We start from the raw sequence: 17,858 nt of genomic DNA, 5'->3' as shown, positions 1-17,858 counted from the left end.
ATTGAAATTCTAAGTTACCTCTATCTCAACAGCTTGAAACCACTTCAGGGCTTTATACCAAGGTAAACAACAAATTTGGACTAAGATAGGTCGCTTATATAGGCCATAACTTCAAAGAACTCATAAAAAAGCAGATTACAATGCCATCAGCTTTCGGGGGGCAGGATCTTTAAAGAGAAGTGTCACGCCCAATACATCAATGCTTAATTCGTATCGATTGTTGCACAACGTTGTTCAAAATACACACGATTCCAATAAACAAACAAAAAGTAGACTGTCTTCCTCATCTCAGACTCCACATCGGTCAACTATCCAGTCAGCCTGTAAGTGAATGCCGGAATACGCGTGAGCTTCCTCTTGTCCACCCCGAGCCGCTGGTAGCCCAGGCTGTGTACCACCAAAGTCAACCAGACTCCAGACATGCCCTTTCTTAGGCTCGACGTGCATTTCAAGGCCATTATAGCCGCTCTGCTATAATGGTCAGTTTCAAAGTCACCGAAGACGCAGGGTGGGAAGACTTAATTTGAGGACATTCTGAGCCAGCTTTTGTATGTCGGCGACAAAGAGCTCGAGGTCGCCGGCTACCAAGAGCGTGTTCTGGGGCAGAACCTCCTTCCACCCATCTAAGCAATCGATAGGATTCGCGTACTCATCCAAGGGCTTCCCATCTAGATATGCCTTCCGCCAACGGTCGAGAGCGCCCTTGTCGAGACAATCCTGGTTCGCGTTCTGCCGATATGATTCCCCATTGTTTTGCAGATTGACCCACGGACTGTTCAGGCAAGATGCCACGACACTTCCCGTTTCCCCCTGAGTCTCAGTCAGTGGTGGAATACTCGGGTGGGGCTTGACCAAGTGTCGAAGTAGTCCAAGACAGAGATTGCCCCCGGCTGAGTCACCAGCCAGGATGATGGGTCTATTCCGACTGGCGATGTATCGATATGCTGAGACGACCTGCCTAAGAGCACCTGGGTAGGGATACTCTGGGGCGAGGTCGTACTCCGCGACAAACATGTCAGCTTTGAACCCCCGGGCCTGAAGTTCAACGCTCAATTGCAGCAGATACGGCATCACGGATCCTGGCGAACCGCTGACAAAACCGCCTCCGTACACATAGAATATGATGTGTGTCGGGTTGGGATATTTGACCAGGTAATGCCCCCGATAGTCGTCCCCCACGATCTGTTCTCGTCAGAATATGGACGCGATCAAATCTTTGCAAATATGGTACCGTTTCGGCCGTGGCTTTCTCTTCGAGGAGAGTTGGGCAGTTCTGCAGCAGAGCATTGGCATCACACTGGCCAGAGCTGAGAGCTCTGAATTGGTGTATCGATAACGTAGATGACAACCTAGACACAATTTCAGCACTGGAACATACACAAGGTCACCAATTCTCACCATCGGATCGTGGCATTGGCGAGCATATGCTGAAGCGTTGGTTCTTGCTTTCCAAGAAACCGTGATATAAGGGCTCGTAGTCTGGTCCTAGGAATCACATAATCTGAACAAGACCTGTCAGTGGCCTATGCCTTCTTCTGGTATGCTCCAAGTTCGACTTACATTTTAATAGGATCAAATAAGCTGTCAATCTGGTGTCTTCGAACATTGTGTTGAAGTCGGTCATGTTGTCGCAAATGCTTCACTCGCAACACTCTTCACGCACCGAGAAGTGATTATGGTTAGTTCATCTGTTCCCCAGATTATCGTGCATCGATAAGTGGCGTATCTATCAAGGCCTCTCAAACCATCCTTGGCCGAATGGGTCCACTAGGCGATTCAGTCCACTGACTCGCTTGCTGACTCAAGCCACCGAGGTCCCCTAAACCCGAGATTTAGCGGCATATTGACTCAACAGCGCGCTATCCATCACTGAATAATCAGCGCCAAAGTGCGGGGAAATCTTGATTATAGAACAAGTCCGGCGAGCATGGTTGTCACCTACCATTCTATTTATTTCCGATCTCTGTATCAACGACGGCTCAGTCTTCATCATGTCTCAAACGAAATTGACATCTCTTCAAGGCCGCGTTGCCATCGTGACTGTAGGTTTGGCGCGTACGATTGTATCTATGATGACACTGACAATGCTCTTTACAGGGCGCAGGAGGCGGCCTCGGCAGAGAGTATGCTCTTCTGCTGGCATCATATGGTGCAAAGGTAGTCGTCAATGACTACGGCGGTTCTCTAAGCGGCCAACGCGGCACTATATCTCGTGCGCAAACTGTCGTTGACGAGATAAAAGCAAAGGGGGGAGAAGCCATCGCAGATGGCCATGATATCTCTGTCCAGAGCGAAGTCCAAGAGCTTGTGCAAGATACGCTAGCGGCGTACGGAACTATCCACATCCTTGTCAACAATGCAGGCACTGCTGGTGAAGCTAGCTCGCACGACAATGTGAACGTCCAATCCTTCCGCCGGACGTGGGAGATTGCAGCACTGGGTACTGTTATGCTCATTGGTGCAGTGTATCCTACTATGGAGAAGCAAGGGTATGGGAGGATAGTTAATACTTCGTCTGACAGCCTCATCGGTATGGGAGCAGGTGGTGATGGTGGTTATGTGTCAAGCAAAGGCGCCACCTTTGGTTTGACCCGCGATCTTGGGCGCATGAGTCCCAAGCATGGGATCAAGATCAACGGTGTTCTTCCCTCAGCAGCATCCCGCATGTCGGACTTGTCGCCTGTTATCAAGAGGATTACGAGAGAATATTTCCATACGCATCTCGTGGCAGATTTCGTCGTGGCGCTGTGCAGCGCGGAGTGTCCGATATCTGGAGAGCTGTTCAGTGTTGGTGGTGGAAGAGCCGCGAGAACGACGTTGGCTACGGTACCTGGGCATTCTCGCGCGATGGGCCCGGAAGATTATTTGGCTCATTTCGATAAGGTTATCGGTACCACAGATGAGCTGTTTGTTCCCAAGGATACGTTGGATTTGGTGTCTTATGCGATAAAGCAAGCAACGGGGACTGATGTAGGGGTGATAACCTTAGATTAGTCAAAGTTCTATCCCATTGAATACACATTTAACCTGGCATGTCTTTACACGCCATAGATAAATCATGTGAGTCTCTACTTTGTACATCTGAAAACACCCCAGTCAGGAATAGCGAGTGAGGACTTACTTGGTAGAAAATGAAGTTCGATCAAGATTGCGCTTGCTTATTTTTAACCCGACATGACAAGCTTAAGACAAACTTCCGATTCGCTTTTGATGTCTTTATTGGCCGCTTTTTCCGCAACAAACTGACTTGAGTGCAGTTGAAAGCTAGCAGAGCTGTTTAAAACTGTTAGTCACATATATAAAATACTTATCTAACTCTTTTAAAGGCTGGCAAATATTGGGTAAAGAGATGAAGCTACCCTGAGGCTGACCTAGATGATCTAAAAACAGCTTAGTGGGGACCTGAAACACTTGAGTAATGGTGCTTTGAGTGGCCAGCCTAAACTGTAGACGTCATAGCGCAATCAGGGATGAGTCATCCGTTGTCGTCATCATGAAGCTGATTGGCTTATCGCTATCAGCAAGATCCACCCGATGCTACCACGCGGTTTTTCAGGCTCCAGTAGCATTGACAGTTCATCATGCATAATAAATAAAAGACCCCGAGTGGAGACGCTTGAAAAATAAAACCAACCTCTTAATATTACCGATCGTGTCCAACCCTATTCACGCCAGCCTCAGCCTCAAAAGACATGACAAGAAGACAATACCTCATATCGTCACTCAGGACAGAAGTCGAGATTGCATGAGATAAATCAAAATACCCATGGCATCGCCTAAATCGCTATAAACACGTGTCCCCACCCGTCCCCTCACTTCATGAGCTCACTCTACCGACCCTCCACCAGAAGAGAAGCCCAAGCTGCCATGGCCAAGCTCACCGCTGCTGAGCGCGCGGCTCACGAGGAAGGGAATCTTCATATGCTGCGCGCTACTATTGAGCGCACTCTCTGGCATCTTGATCCGCACAGTGAATTGGCCGCTCATCTGCGAGAGACTACCAAAGAAATCAGACGACATACCCTTGCGGGCTTACTTCCAAAACCGAAACCAAAGTCACAACAGCAATCATTACCTTACTCACAACAAGAAGAACCAGAGGAACCGGAATTACCTCGGTTTTCTGCACCGCGGCAACAATCACCAGCTCGTGAACCGCAAAAAGTTCTCACGAATGAGGGCAGCAGATATCAGCTGCGCGATAGGCAGGATCACGTGCCGATAATCGAACTTAGCTCTGACGTATCCTCGGAACTGTCAGATGAGCCCATTTACGATTTCGACCATGCGCCCGACCAAGGCGAGAGCGCATCGGCCAGCGACATGAGTACCTTGGCAAAAGAACACCAGAAGCCAGGCCGAGAGATACCAGTAGAAGAGACACCAGCCGGGGAGGCGCTGGCTCAAGAAATGCCGACGCATGAGTCCAAAAAGCGACCTGCTGAGGATGACGGCGAAGACGACGCGTCACCAGTCTCAAAACGCGTCAAAGGCTGGCTGACGCATATCACGGGCGGTTACATGTGATTTCATCATTTCTCGCTCTTATAAATGATAAGATCTGGACACCGATCACGTCACCATCAAAGAATACCCTACCGCTACTACATTTGACTGCATTCTGGAAATGCAGCATTAAAGCTTCGAGGCTTAGATGAAAAATCTGGTTTTGGGCATAATGTGCAAGTTATACACTGGTTTACTGGAAAACAAGATGTAAAGGACTGCTAAGAGCTGTTTCAGACGAACTGGGGTTGGGGGTAGAAAACATCAGGAATGGCTATATCTTGAGATGGGGGAAAGAGATTGAACGGAATACCCTTATGAGGCTTGGTGGATAGCTAATGTATTATTTGACTTTCAATTTGAATTGGTGTTTTATATGGCACAGTCAACACCCTGGTCCCTCTGCCGTGTATCTGCATGCTTCACATGCTGGGTGTGAAATCGCCAGTCCCAAAAGACAGTCGCAAGCAATACCGTCGCAGTTTTCGCGGATTTCGTGTCGACCTCGAACTACACAGGGATGTAAGTATATAGCACGACAGTTTGCTAATCTGTTTCCAATGGCCACGGCTCTGGCTGAGGGCACCGAACGAAAGTTGAATAAGCACTAGGTAAGATTCCCTGGCTGATTGTTCCCCATGCATCGGCGCTCGGCGCTCGGTCTTGGCTGTCAGCACAATTTGCTGACAGGTTCAATCTCCGCCGGCAAACAACACTCACAGCATATCTCGGCGCTCAACAGCCACTCCAATCAGCGCAGGAGCCCAATCCAGACCGCCGTCATGTTTAGTCCACTTGTTACTCGGCGTAATGGAAAAAAGCAGGCATGCGAGCCTTGTCGGCGCCGAAAAGTGGCGTGCGACCACGGTTATCCAATATGTCGCCGTTGTAGGAAACGGCCGAATGGTGCATCTGCGTGTTACTATGCATCGCCTGAACAAGCAGCGACCCCCTCTCGATCGAGACTTTCTCAGCAACCAGTGTCTGAAGCATCGGCTTTGAACTCCGAGGCCGCGGTCCCCTCAGCTCAGACACGGAATTTTGGACCTGATGATGGGCTATGGAGCTCACCTGCTGCGAGACCGCCGCAGGGCTTTTTTGGACCTACAAGCTTTCCTGCGGCGTATCAGGAGACTGAAGCGAGTTTAGCTGCGCAAGGCCCCTGGGTTGCAGAAGCCAATGCTCCTCCTTCACCATCAGTCTCGGCTCCACCGTCAGTGGCTGAGTTACAAAGCATGGTAAGTATGGATCAAGGAGCAAGCCAACTGGCCACCAAAGTCCTCCAAGCACTACCTGAAAAGTCTCTCCTGTATAGATCCAGACCTGAGGTTAGCCTTGACGATGACTGGTTGGCTAGCGTTGGTGATAGACTCCTAACTAGTACCTGGGACACATTCAGATCTTATCTTGGCGATAAAGCGAATACAGTAAAGTTGCGCGAGATGGGAAGTAAAATATGTATCAACACACGAAAGACACTGAGGGAGGATCAGGATGACCCGGTTGCATGGATAGAAAGCCTCTCTGGCCCCAACCTAAGGTGGGAAACTGTTGGCGTCATATTTCTCTACACAGCTCTCAGCGAGTTATCAACTACTTCAAATGAAGAGTCAAAGAGGATTATACGTCACTGCACCGAGTACTGCGCTTCCTGTATAACTCTTGCGAACATGGGCGGGAGTTCTGGTACTCTTATGCTGTTTCTGATGTACAAGCGGTCTGTTCTCCATGCGTGGATGCATGGCGAGACAAGTAAGTACCCCCTAAAGTGCTTCCATTGGCAGGTTAACCGCCTGGATATAATTGAGTCTGACCAGCCCAGGCCTGCCGTACTGGAAGTTTCACGCCGAGACAATAGCGATGTTGACGTTTTCCGGACTCCATGACAATCGGTCCAAGTCGTCACAAAACGTGTCATCAGTACCGACCGAGATCCGCAAGCGTATAGGATGTCAAATCTTCATAGTCGACAAGTTTCTAGCAACCTTTGTTGGGAGACCGCCTCTTCTGACACGCAAGTTCTGTTCTATCAAGTCTCCACTTGACTTGGAAGAATCAGCCTTGCTCTCCGACAAAGAGACCTTCCAGAGGCAATCTCAACGCCTAGACCTGGATGGATGGAACACAGATGGTCGTATCTACTCGAGCTCGCTTTTGCGCGTTCGCATGATGATTGCGCTCGTCAGAGACGAGATCCTCGAAATTGTACTCGCCCAGGACACACATTCCAGCATAACATACATCATGTAAGTGAAAGCCGGATGAATCTTGTAAATAACTCTATGACTAAGCCTCCTCTGAAAATAGGACCCTCAAAGAGAAACAACTTGAACTCTACAGGCAGTTACCTCATCACTTTCTCTGGGATACTGCCCAGGAAGAAATAAGAGAAATAAACCTTGAAAAAGGATACCCAAAGCTGCTGATAAGACTTGATCATTTGCTGAACATGTTCCTCCTCCAGCGATTGTTCGTCAAGCACGGTCATCCAAGAAATGAGCTTCTGCGAACCAGTTTCGAGATGGTGGTTTTGACGTTGAACTTTTGGGCCCAGAAGCATATATGGGCTGCTTTGCAAGGTAAATGCCGGTGGATAGTAAGTTAAACCCATTCACCCTCGTTCAATTTGAGCTAGTCTGACAATAGTCAGATCATGGGATATGCTACTCTCGCTGGAGCTGTCTTATGCATGGAACTCATAGAGCCCGTCCCAGTTACCATATCACCACAGGATAGCATCATCGCCAGCGAGACATATTCTCGATCATCAATCATTCAGCAGCTCAGCCTTCTATTGGGATATCTCAAGACATCATGCCCGTCGCAAACGCATTGTTCAGTGGCGCATAATGTTAGGGGCGTGATAAAGAAGGTCCTTGACCATATTCTGAATAATCAGACTGTCACTCAACCGATGGTAGAGTTTGGTGGATTAGAATTTGGTGGTAATTGGGATTATTTCTCGTCTTTTAGTGCGCTGGATAACTTTGACTGGCTGATGGAGGAGCGTGGCATTGAGGAGACCTCTGGCATGCAGTAGTTACAGTCTATCTCAATCCAATTAATCTAATAGGGCTTAAGAATGTCGCAGTGTTAGTACGTAACCTGTGTTGTATTTTTTCTTAGCAATTGGTAAGCGCGTTGGCGTTCTTCGGTGCTCGGCTCTCGGTCTCGGTTCTCGAAACCGACTGCAACACAACTTCACTTGCACCGACACGGTAGCACCCCCAGTAACGGCGTTTTTGGCCCAGAGGCTCAGTTTCATTAAGAAATATTTCCGAGCTGATAAATCAAGCGATGGTGATGAAATGGTATATATAAGAGTGCGAGATCACAGCTATCGGCGTCTCATCATAACACTCCAACAATCATCTGACCCTCTCAACATACCATCTCACACTTTGAATCTCTCTGAAAACATGTCCCTCCCAAATACCTACCAAGCTGCATCTTTCGATGAGAGTGGCTCAAAGCTAGCCCTCAAAGAAGTCGAACTTCAACAACCTCGCCCAGGCTTCATCTTGGTTAGAGTCCTTGCATGCGGCGTCTGCCACTCTGATTCGTGGATGCAACAAGGTCGCTTTGGAGATTTATTTCCTCGTGTACCGGGCCATGAAGCTGTTGGTGATGTTGTTGCTGTTGGTGATGGAGTAGAAAACTTCAGGGTTGGCGAGCGTGTTGGTGGTGCCTGGCATGGCGGTAAGTCTCAGTGCGCTTTTAAAATTACCATGGTGACTGACTGATGATGTTGTGACAAGGCCACGATGGAACATGCCGCTCTTGTCAATCGGGACTGTTTCAACTGTGCAACAATGGTGTGATCAACGGCGTGACCACGGATGGTGGCTACGCTGAATACGTCTTGCTCCATGCTGAAGCAGCCGTTCGAATCCCTTCCGACGCAGACCCAGCTGAAGTCGCCCCTCTTCTCTGCGCCGGAGTCACCGTCTTCAACGCCATCCGTAGCATTGGCGTCCTCCAAGGTGGTCTTGTTGCCGTCCAAGGCCTGGGAGGACTAGGTCACCTGGCGCTTCAGTATGCTTCCAAGATGGGATATACAGTTGTTGCCATGAGCGCCGGGAGCGAGAAGAAGGACTTTGCGATGGAGTTGGGTGCTCATCATTACATCGACTCCAGTAAAGATGATCCATGCGAGGCGTTGCAGAAGCTTGGAGGCGCTAACATGATCTTGTCAACGGCGCCGAATGCAGAGGCAGTCAGTCCTCTCACAGCAGGTCTTGCGGCTCTGGGTAAGCTGGTCGTTCTCTCACCTCTTGGACCGGTTGAATTCAATACTGTTCACATGATCATGAAGGGCCTCAGCGTCCATGGATGGAACACGGGACATCAGCAAGATTCGGAGGATGCTATCACGTTTGCGCATACGCATGGTATCAAGTGTATCATTGAGAAGTTTGACTTTACGACTCAGCACCGAGAGGCTTTTGAGAAGATGGAGAGTGGGAAGGTCCGCTTCAGGTCTGTTATGACTATGTAGATACCCTCTTTTGTCATTGACAATAGGTACTGTTGGTTTCCGTCTTCATCTCAGATGCGAAATGCGAAATGGCATGCATCTCGGGTTTGAAACGTGCCGTGCGGGGGCGTTTTCGGGGATACAGTGCCGAGTTCGGAGCGACCCTCTTATCTCTATCACGAGAAGCTATCAACTGCCGGTTCTAGAACCACTAGCCTAGCTGCCTGGTGACTCTCCCTTTAAACGAGGCATTTTAGATACTCAATTCTTATGAAATATCCAAATTTGGTCTACAATCACAGGGAAGCGATTGAGCACTATGTACTGGGAGACTACTGTGAAGCAGAAAAGGGAGGATCGCGATGGTGCCATCCAAAGCTGCGAGGCTCAACTTCCCGCCGGGAGCCAAGAGAGCATCGTTCCAGAACATGCCGATATTTCTACCCTTCTCGAACAATTAAGGACGGGAAAGATAACAGCAGAGAAACTTGTCGCTGCCACGATTCGCAGGTAAACCAACCACTTCACTGTAAGCTATTTGTCATTGCTGACTTCTTCGTAGGGCCATTGATGCACACAAAGAGGTAAGCCCAAAGCAACATTTCAGTATACGGCGGTGCTGATATACTATAGACAAACTGCCTCAGTGAACCTCTATTTGAATCAGCACTTGAGCGTGCGAAATATCTTGATGAGTATTTCCAAAAACACCAAAAGCTCATCGGTCCTCTCCACGGCATTCCGGTTTCAGTAAAAGACCAGTTCAACATCGCTGGCGTCGATACTACCCTGGGCTATGTCGGTCGTTCATTCAAGCCTGCCAGCGAGAACGCTGTGATGGTGACTATTCTGGAGAAGCTTGGTGCAGTCATTATAACCAAGACAGTTATACCTCAGAGTATCATGTATGGCGAGACTGAAAGCCCCCTTTGGGGATTGACTACATATCCTGGTAGACCTGGGCTTTCGCCAGGTGGTTCATCGGGTGGCGAAGCTACTCTGATGCGAATGTCTGGATCACTTGGGGGCTGGGCAACAGACATTGGAGGCTCAATTCGCGTTCCAAGTCACCTATGCGGTCTTTTTGGGCTGAAGCCTTCCTCTGGTCGGTTCTCATACTCCGGTGCAGCAAATTCTCATGAGGGACAGTCTCACGTTCCTTCGTCAATTGGTCCCATGAGTCCATCGCTCCCGAACCTCATCGCTTTGACCAAGGAATGTCTACTCGCAGAACCGTGGAAGCTTGACCCAAATGTTGTCCCAATTCCATGGCGACAGGCCGATTTTGAGGGCGTGAAGAAGCGAAAACTCACCATCGGCGTTATTCTCGACGATGGGGTCGTGCGACCTCATCCAGAAATCCAAGAAGCCGTCCGCCGTGCAGTGGCAATCTTCGAAAAGGCAGGGCATAAAGTCATTCCGTGGAGTACAGCAGACCACTCAAGCTGCATCGAGATTCAGGACCAGTTCTACCGTGCAGACGGTGGAGAGGATATCAAGACTGAAGTCGCTGTTGCAGGCGAGCCGATGATTGCCCATGTCGAGGCGCTCGTCAACTCGTCCAAACCGATATCAGTGTATGAATACTGGCAACTCAACCGCCGAAAGACAGCAGCACAGGAGGCTTACAATAAGAAATGGACTACGACTGCTGGTCTAGAGGATGGGGAATGTGTCGACGTTATAATCAGTCCTGTGTCGTCTCATACAGCTGTTCCGCATAGGTCGAGCAGATGGACTGGCTACGCCAAGATATGGAACTTTCTCGACTACACAGCTATGTCGTTCCCATTTGCAAAATTTGGAAGCCCTGGGGATCCAACATCGTCTGATATATATGTCGCTGCAGCTGATGAAGCGCGCCATAGTTATCTACATGATTATGCGCCGCGCAATGCGATTGATGAGTGGATACGGGGCCTCTATGATCCTGAAGCAATGAAAGGGCTTGACATTGGAGTACAGATCATTGGAAGGAGGTATGAGGAGGAAAAGGTGTTAGGTATGGCATCATTGTTAGAAAAGCTTATCCGAGCTTGACGGAGTTTGTCTTCACGGAAGATATGGATGCGAAGGATCGGTATAATTGGTAAATAAGAAACCAGCGCAATGCCTCACCATTCCTGCACAGTGTTCTTATTACCCAACACCTCCAATATAGCAACAAAAACATCCAACAACGAACCGATGAAACCTTGAAACTTTCGACCTAAGGGATTTGCGAGTCGCTAGGTTACATGTTTGGTTCATATTTCCGCCAGATAGAGTTCTTACAGGGTAAGACGAAAGTTTATTCCAGCATTACGGTTTACACGAGTAAGGATCCTACTCGGAGACATTCATTTGATACGTCGCAAAAGCCCGAGAATAAAGTGATCTTCAATAAGCCGAAGCCTATCCTCACAATTGACTTTGATCGCCTTTACTACTGCAGCGGCTTCATAACTCTGTATACCACGATTGACGATGATTCCGCTATCAGCGGAGAAATCCCGCGTCTGCAATGTCGCCATCTCTCCTAACCGCGATAGGAAACCCCAAACCCACGGACAAAAAGGTCTCCTCCTCTACCTGCTCTATCAATCGACATACAGCATTAAAATTACGGATCACGCAGCGGAGTCGCGGCACTTGGATAAAAGTCCCACGGCCTAACGTCCCCCATTCGATACTGAACCCGCGCGATTGCAACGCTAATCCCTGCAGTTCCCCTGAGCGCCAAGGCTAGCATCTAGAAGCTCATTCGATCAGCTAGTCCGATCTTCCCTACGCTAACTTTAATCTGGTAGGTCTGTTGATAAGAGCGAGGGAACTTATGGTAATTGCTCTGGAACTTCTGGTGGTGGTTTGAAGCAGTTTATGGCAAGTCATGCAGGTTTAACTTTGTATCGTCTGGGTTATCACATGTTCCTGCATATAGACGGGGTTGCTTGTTCTGGACATATACAGAAATTCCTTACAGGATGGGAAACTCCGTGCAGCCTATATAATGTTGTGATAACGCTGTTGATCTGCCAAGGTCTTCTCTTCAACCACTCGTTCTGGTATCCTGTCACTCTTTGACTGCTCCACACTCTTTTTTGCGTTGTTTGTCATTCTTTACAAGTCACTCTTTTATCACAATACACTCATTCATTATGGTCCGTCTAGGATTGACGGCTCTGCTTTTCGCAGGGCTGTCCGCTGCCGTTCAGGACACTGAGCAGGGTACCGCTGTTACTCACGTCCCAGGTGCCTACATCTTCGAGTTCGAGGAGAACCACGTACGCATCTCACCCACGCATTAGTCATTCCGCTAATTAGAGTAGGATACTGCCAAGTTTTACAGAACTGCTGATGACAAGTACACCACCCGCGTCAAGTTTGATTACGACCTGTTCAAGGGCGTTTCTATCCAATTTGACGATGTTTCTACCGCTGAAGATATGGCTGCCAAGATGGCGGCTCTTCCTGCGGTCAAGAACATGTGGCCTGTCAAGGTCTACAGTATTCCTAAGCCTCGCATTGAGTGGACTGCCACGCCTGGCATGAAGGCTCCTCTCAAGAAGCGTGATCTGAATGATACTGCTGATACATTCTCACCCCACGTTCAGGTTCAGGTTGATAAGCTTCGAGAGAAGGGTATTACTGGCCATGGTATCAAGGTCGCTGTTGTCGACACTGGTGTAAGTCTTGTACTCTTGAGTTTAGACCCTGGCTGACATTATTAGATCGATTATAAGCACCCTGCTCTTGGTGGTTGCTTCGGTCCCAACTGCCTCGTGTCCTTCGGCACTGATCTTGTTGGAGATAAGTACGATGGCTTCAACGCCGTTTATCCCGATGACGATCCCATGGATTGCCAAGGCCATGGATCTCACGTCGCTGGTATTGTTGCCGCCCAAGAAAACGAGTACGGTTTCACTGGCGCTGCTCCCGGAGTCACCCTCGGCGCCTACCGAGTCTTCGGATGCTCTGGAGAAGCCGGTAACGATGTTCTCATCGCCGCTTTTAACCAAGCTTACCAAGACGGCGCCGACATCATCACTGCTTCTATCGGCGGTCCTAGCGGTTGGTCCGAGGAGCCCTGGGCTGTCGCCGTCTCTCGTATCGTCGAGAAGGGTGTCCCTTGCACTGTCTCTGCCGGTAACTCTGGTGATGTCGGCATGTTCTACGCTAGCACTGCTGCTAACGGTAACAAAGTCATGGCTATCGCTTCTTACGACAACAGCGACTACGTCTCTCTTCTCAACATTTCTCACTACACTGTTGACAACAGCAGCAAGAAGATTGACTTTGGCTCTACTGCTGGTAGCCCTGCTGCTTGGGGCAACGTCACTCTTCCTCTTTGGGCTCCTAACCTGGATCCTGCTACCCCTAACGGCGGTTGTGATGCTTATCCCGCCGATACTCCCGATCTTAGCAAGTACATCGTCTTGGTTCGTCGTGGAAGCTGTACCTTTGTTCAGAAAGCCCAGAACGCTGCTAAGCATGGTGCCAAGTACTTCCTCGTCTACAACAACGCTGCCAGCGGTGCTTCAGCCATTGATGTCTCAACTGTTGAGGGTATCGTTGCTGCTGGTATGGTCCCCGCTAAGACTGGTACCAAGTGGGTTGAGCTTCTCAAGGCTGGATCTACCGTCACTCTCGAGATGTCAGATGGCTCTGATGGAAAGGTCATTCTTGAGGAGAGCAAGAACAATGTTACCGGTGGCGCTGTGAGCACTTACTCTTCCTGGGGTCCTACCTGGGAACTCGATGTCAAGCCCCAGTTTGGCTCTCCTGGTGGAAACATCCTCTCGACATATCCTCTCAAGAAGGGCGGTTATGCTGTCCTTTCCGGAACATCAATGGCCTGTCCCTTGGTCGCTGGAGTTATTGCCCTCATTGCCGAGGTCCGCGGTACTCTTGACCCTGAGGTCCTTGAGAACCTCTTGTCGTCTACTTCCAACCCTACTCTTTTCAACGACGGTGCTAAGTTCTATGACTATCTTGCTCCTGTGCCTCAGCAAGGTGGTGGTTTGATCCAAGCTTATGATGCCGCTTACTCTACCCTCCTGCTGAGCCGCTCTAGCTTGGCTTTCAACGACACCGACCACTTCACCGAGGTTCTCAACTTCACCCTTCACAACACTGGTAAGACCGACCTCGATCTAAGCATCTCTCACATTCCTACCAAGAGCGTCTACACTCTTGCCAAGGACAGCATCTATGCTTCTGAGTTCCCCAACGATGTTGCCGATGGTCATGCCAGCCTCAAGTTCAGCGAATCCAAGGTCAGCGTCGGCGCTGGTGACTCTGTTACCATCGAGGTCATGCCAACTCCTCCTGAGGGTCTCGATGCTAAGCGTCTTGCGCTTTGGTCCGGATACATCGCTGTCAACGGCACTGGTGTCTCACTGTCTCTTCCCTACCAAGGTCTTACCGGCTCTCTCCACGACTCCAAGGTTCTCGGCTCTGATGATACATGGATCAGCAAGTCCAACGACAAGGACGAGCTCAACCCCGTCCCCGCCAACACCACCTTCGTTCTACCCGTCAAGGGCCAGAACGCTACTGACGAGAAGCCCGCTCCTGCTCTGGCATGGAAGCTCGCCCTCGGATCCGCCAAGCTTGAGGCTGAACTGATTCCTGTCTCTGGTAACTCCACTGCCAAGAGTCTGGGAGCACCTGCTGGCTTCCCTACTTTGTGGAACCCCATGGGCAAGGGCTCCGTTGTCTGGAATGGAAAGTTGGCTGATGGAGGATACGCACCTGCTGGAAAGTACAAGGTTGCTTACAGGGCTCTGAGGATCTTCGGTGATGAGAAGAAGGAGAGTGATTGGGACAAGTCGGAGTCGCCCGTCTTTGGTGTGAGGTACCCTTGAGTATCATGATCGCTTGGAACGTTATGAAACGACTTTTATGTCAGTACCGACAGCGGTGGTGGATGGAATGTAGCTAGCAGTAATTTGACAGTATCATTCATTGATAATGGAATCTCTTTATGTCTTTACATACTATCCAGTCAATCTCGTGACTCTCAACCTCCAGTCTGTCTCATATTGTGCCCATTAGATACCCGAGTCATCCTGGAAGATATGGGCATTCCAAAGGTTCGTATCATTCTTGAACCACTTGTTCCAGTTATCACAGACCCTATTCACCTCCTTCATCTTCTCAGGATACTGATCCAAGATCCTATTCAGCAACGTCTGTTGCTCCAGGATCTGAATCGCCAGACCACTAGACGCATGCCACGCAATATGGCAGTGGAACAGCCAAGAACCAGGGTTATCGGCCTTGAAGGCAACGACGAGATATCCTCCGGCGGGAAGAAGCGCAACATCTCGACGAGGAGGGTTGTTGAACTTGAGATTGACCTTTCCTGTGTCCAGGTCTGAGAAGTTGGTACCTTGCGCTAGAAGGGCAAAGTCGTGACCGTGAAGATGGAGCTGTTACGCATTAGAGATAGTTATTTGGAGGGATGAGGTTGGCTTACAGGATGAGCAACGGGAGCAAAAGCTCTGTTGGGTTTGGTCTGAATGGGAGCCGGAGGGGCTGTGATAGCGATGTAGACCCATTTATCTTTCTTCGAGTCAGGTACCACCAGATCCACAGCATAGTCGGGATTCCATGTGGTGTTCTTGAGATTCAGAATAGTAGGGTTGGAGAAGTTCAACCAGAGAGGATTCTCGCCAAAGGCCCACCAGGTGAAGTTGTCCATCAGCTCAGGCCTGTGAGCAAACTTCGCCAGACCAATGTCGAACTGGCTCTTGGTGTCTGAGTCAAAAGTTAGAGGAATCATACAATCTTAAGGTCGTCGGTAACTTACAGTTGATCTTGACAGGGTCAACATTCCACTCGTAGACCGGGCTGAGTCGATCATATGCTTCATCTCGGCATTCCAAGGAATAGTCCTCTCGGAACGTTGTTGGAACAAGCTTGCTTGATGCATTGTACCGTAGAATACCTTGTCGCTCATCAGGCTCATTGCCTGGCTCGAAGCCCTTGCAGCGAGTTGCTCCGACGGTCCGAATCCAGTAGTTTCCATCGGGGTTTGCGGGCATTTTTGTGGTGTTGGTGGGGTTTGCATCCAGGACAATGTGATATCTCTGGCCTGTTCACCGACATCAGTGAGAATGTCTTCAGTTGGTTGTAATGAGAAGATATGCTTACCGATTCCGAGGACAATGTGAGAGACTGAGTAAGGATGGATCGGCACAAAGTCGGTCGACATAACAGTGAAGTTGTGATTGTCGATACTGAAGATCCATGTTGTATCCACGGAGGTGTTGATCACACGAAGAACATACTTCCTGCCCTATTGATCGTCAGTACAGTCTTATCAGCTGCTGCGGTCAAGTAGCCCACCTTGGTCACAGTCATGTTGAACCGCTCACGAGGGAAACTACCAGCAAAGTTCCCCACGCCATTGATTAAAACACCATTCATCATAGGTCTCGTAGGATTCGGCACAAGCTCCCTCTGCCAAGACTGGAACGCACTGCGATGACTCCAATCGGTGATAAGAATTGGATTTCGTCCCTCATCGAACGGCGCAGAAGAAGGCCCGTAAATAGTGATAGGGCCAGCCAAGCCATCAGCATACTGCAGAGAATAATGACTATGGTACCATGAAGTACCGTACTGAACAGCACGGAAGGTGTAGGTATAACTGTCTCCAGGTGCAATGGGGCATTGAGTCACGCCGTTGACACCATCCATCTCAAAGGTCTCCAGTTGTCGGAGACCGTGCCAGTGGATAGTTGTACCGTTGTACTTGAGATGGTTGTGCACCGTGACTTTGATGAGGTCGCCCCAGCAGGCCTGAATCCAAGGGCCGGGATACTTGCCGTTGAAGACCTTGCCGAATGGATTATCAACACCATCGCCATTGATGGATTGGTCAGTAACGTTGAGGTGGTACTGGTTGTCAGTCAGAAAGCAAAGCAAGCTAATGCTGATGAGCCGCGACGTACCTCTCTTGTTATTCCAATTGGCCAGAAGTTCTCATAGTCTGTGTTAATAGTGAAGTTTTGCCCATACGGACCTTTCAACCAACACGAGCGATCATCTGCAGTTGTGCATGGCTTCCAGCCTTTGAGGTCGGTGTAGTTGCATGTGAAGACCTTGCCGTCCTGGTCAGGACCACTTGGTGAGTCGAAATATGGGTAGTCAATCTTTGGTGTGGAGTGCCCGTGGGTGAAGGTCATGACATCTTGATGAGGCCCCTCGTCTGAGACGGACGGGTAGTGGAATACCGCCACGAAGGACAAGACGACAGCCTTGCAGGCGTCTGTAATCCACATCTTGATTCAATCTAATGAAGTATTTTAACAACAATATGGTGTATTCCAGTCAATTGGCTCAGCAACAAAGCATCAATTGCAGAGCTAGAACGACGAGTCCAGAGGAACGCGGGACCATGGGCGACTCGCTTTTTCACTCCCTCCACGAAAATTCTCTTGTCTCCTCACATATCCCCTTCCTGTACGTGACAAGCCACTTTTTCTCAGCCGTTGTCCAACTCAACGCTGATCATGCCAATCATTACGCGCCGTCAATCAATACTTTGCGAAACTATCGTATTCCTAGCAGAATGGCGTTTTGCTGAGGTTCCTCAGCGGGTGCGGGGGATGCGCCACTTCTTTTAGTACTGAGCTGAAATACCTTGGCAAGAGAATCTGGTCTAGCGTTACAGGGGATTGAAGCTGTTTTCAGGTCAGGGCGGTGCTGATGAACTCTTTTGGGTTTGTTATCGAGAGCGCACCGTGCGTCGTGCCGTGCCGTTCCGGGCCGTATGGTTCGCTGGGCGCGTTGAATTGAGAGGTGTTTTGATGGCGCTGTACTGTATTCAGCCAGCCACGCGGTAGGTATGTCAGCAAGGGGGGCATAAGCGTGAGGGGACTTTGGA

The 17,858-nt window shown here is 49.6% G+C and overlaps 8 protein-coding genes across 8 annotated transcripts; 6 read left to right on the top strand and 2 right to left on the bottom strand.

Moving 5' to 3' along the window:
• Positions 1-196: 196 nt before the first annotated feature.
• On the bottom strand, positions 197-1,071 carry FOIG_09819 (uncharacterized protein; the record flags this gene model as incomplete). Its single annotated transcript, XM_031210108.1, has 1 exon — positions 197-1,071. The coding sequence occupies one exon, from the start codon at positions 1,069-1,071 to the stop codon at positions 493-495; it is 579 nt and encodes a 192-aa protein (XP_031060359.1). The 3' UTR covers positions 197-492.
• Positions 1,072-1,991: 920 nt separating this feature from the next.
• Positions 1,992-3,042, top strand: FOIG_09818 (uncharacterized protein; the record flags this gene model as incomplete). The annotated part of the gene is made up of 2 exons (XM_031210107.1): positions 1,992-2,042; positions 2,098-3,042. The coding sequence occupies 2 exons, from the start codon at positions 1,992-1,994 to the stop codon at positions 2,992-2,994; spliced, it is 948 nt and encodes a 315-aa protein (XP_031060358.1). The 3' UTR covers positions 2,995-3,042.
• Positions 3,043-3,590: 548 nt separating this feature from the next.
• Positions 3,591-4,903, top strand: FOIG_09817 (uncharacterized protein). Its single transcript, XM_031210106.1, has one exon. The coding sequence runs from the start codon at positions 3,820-3,822 to the stop codon at positions 4,525-4,527; it is 708 nt and encodes a 235-aa protein (XP_031060357.1). The 5' UTR covers positions 3,591-3,819; the 3' UTR covers positions 4,528-4,903.
• Positions 4,904-5,288: 385 nt separating this feature from the next.
• FOIG_09816 (uncharacterized protein) lies at positions 5,289-7,546 on the top strand (the record flags this gene model as incomplete). Its single annotated transcript, XM_031210105.1, has 4 exons — positions 5,289-6,258; positions 6,329-6,752; positions 6,814-7,102; positions 7,157-7,546. 4 exons carry the CDS (start codon positions 5,289-5,291, stop codon positions 7,544-7,546), a joined length of 2,073 nt encoding a protein of 690 aa, XP_031060356.1.
• Positions 7,547-7,925: 379 nt separating this feature from the next.
• Positions 7,926-9,004, top strand: FOIG_09815 (uncharacterized protein; the record flags this gene model as incomplete). Its single annotated transcript, XM_031210104.1, has 2 exons — positions 7,926-8,205; positions 8,265-9,004. 2 exons carry the CDS (start codon positions 7,926-7,928, stop codon positions 9,002-9,004), a joined length of 1,020 nt encoding a protein of 339 aa, XP_031060355.1.
• A 238-nt stretch (positions 9,005-9,242) lies between these two features.
• FOIG_09814 (uncharacterized protein) lies at positions 9,243-11,337 on the top strand. The gene is made up of 3 exons (XM_031210103.1): positions 9,243-9,493; positions 9,546-9,567; positions 9,617-11,337. Exons 1-3 carry the CDS (start codon positions 9,303-9,305, stop codon positions 11,021-11,023), a joined length of 1,620 nt encoding a protein of 539 aa, XP_031060354.1. The 5' UTR covers positions 9,243-9,302; the 3' UTR covers positions 11,024-11,337.
• Positions 11,338-12,026: 689 nt separating this feature from the next.
• FOIG_09813 (uncharacterized protein) lies at positions 12,027-14,969 on the top strand. The gene is made up of 3 exons (XM_031210102.1): positions 12,027-12,246; positions 12,292-12,648; positions 12,694-14,969. Exons 1-3 carry the CDS (start codon positions 12,121-12,123, stop codon positions 14,827-14,829), a joined length of 2,619 nt encoding a protein of 872 aa, XP_031060353.1. The 5' UTR covers positions 12,027-12,120; the 3' UTR covers positions 14,830-14,969.
• FOIG_09812 (uncharacterized protein) lies at positions 14,902-17,420 on the bottom strand. Its single transcript, XM_031210101.1, has 6 exons — positions 16,924-17,420; positions 16,316-16,870; positions 16,121-16,265; positions 15,777-16,061; positions 15,444-15,724; positions 14,902-15,396 (listed from the first exon to the last, which is right to left on the bottom strand). The coding sequence occupies exons 1-6, from the start codon at positions 17,251-17,253 to the stop codon at positions 15,016-15,018; spliced, it is 1,977 nt and encodes a 658-aa protein (XP_031060352.1). The 5' UTR covers positions 17,254-17,420; the 3' UTR covers positions 14,902-15,015.
• Positions 17,421-17,858: the final 438 nt, after the last annotated feature.

The sequence above is a fragment of the Fusarium odoratissimum genome (genome assembly GCF_000260195.1).
Source record: "Fusarium odoratissimum NRRL 54006 unplaced genomic scaffold supercont1.16, whole genome shotgun sequence".
NCBI lineage: Eukaryota > Fungi > Ascomycota > Sordariomycetes > Hypocreales > Nectriaceae > Fusarium > Fusarium odoratissimum.
The sequence above is the reverse complement of the archived record's forward strand: the minus strand, read 5'-3'. Positions and strand labels throughout refer to the sequence as shown.

Coding starts and splice junctions, on each gene's coding strand:
- FOIG_09817 (XM_031210106.1), top strand. CDS start 3,820: ATGAGCTCACTCTACCGACCCTCCACCAGAAGAGAAGCCCAAGCTGCC.
- FOIG_09814 (XM_031210103.1), top strand. CDS start 9,303: ATGTACTGGGAGACTACTGTGAAGCAGAAAAGGGAGGATCGCGATGGT. Junction 9,494..9,545: donor GTCGCTGCCACGATTCGCAG/GTAAACCAACCA, acceptor ACTTCTTCGTAG/GGCCATTGATGCACACAAAG. Junction 9,568..9,616: donor CCATTGATGCACACAAAGAG/GTAAGCCCAAAG, acceptor GATATACTATAG/ACAAACTGCCTCAGTGAACC.
- FOIG_09813 (XM_031210102.1), top strand. CDS start 12,121: ATGGTCCGTCTAGGATTGACGGCTCTGCTTTTCGCAGGGCTGTCCGCT. Junction 12,247..12,291: donor TCGAGTTCGAGGAGAACCAC/GTACGCATCTCA, acceptor TAATTAGAGTAG/GATACTGCCAAGTTTTACAG. Junction 12,649..12,693: donor TCGCTGTTGTCGACACTGGT/GTAAGTCTTGTA, acceptor TGACATTATTAG/ATCGATTATAAGCACCCTGC.
- FOIG_09812 (XM_031210101.1), bottom strand. CDS start 17,253: ATGTGGATTACAGACGCCTGCAAGGCTGTCGTCTTGTCCTTCGTGGCG. Junction 16,266..16,315: donor TCAACATGACTGTGACCAAG/GTGGGCTACTTG, acceptor GACGATCAATAG/GGCAGGAAGTATGTTCTTCG. Junction 16,062..16,120: donor TCACATTGTCCTCGGAATCG/GTAAGCATATCT, acceptor GTCGGTGAACAG/GCCAGAGATATCACATTGTC.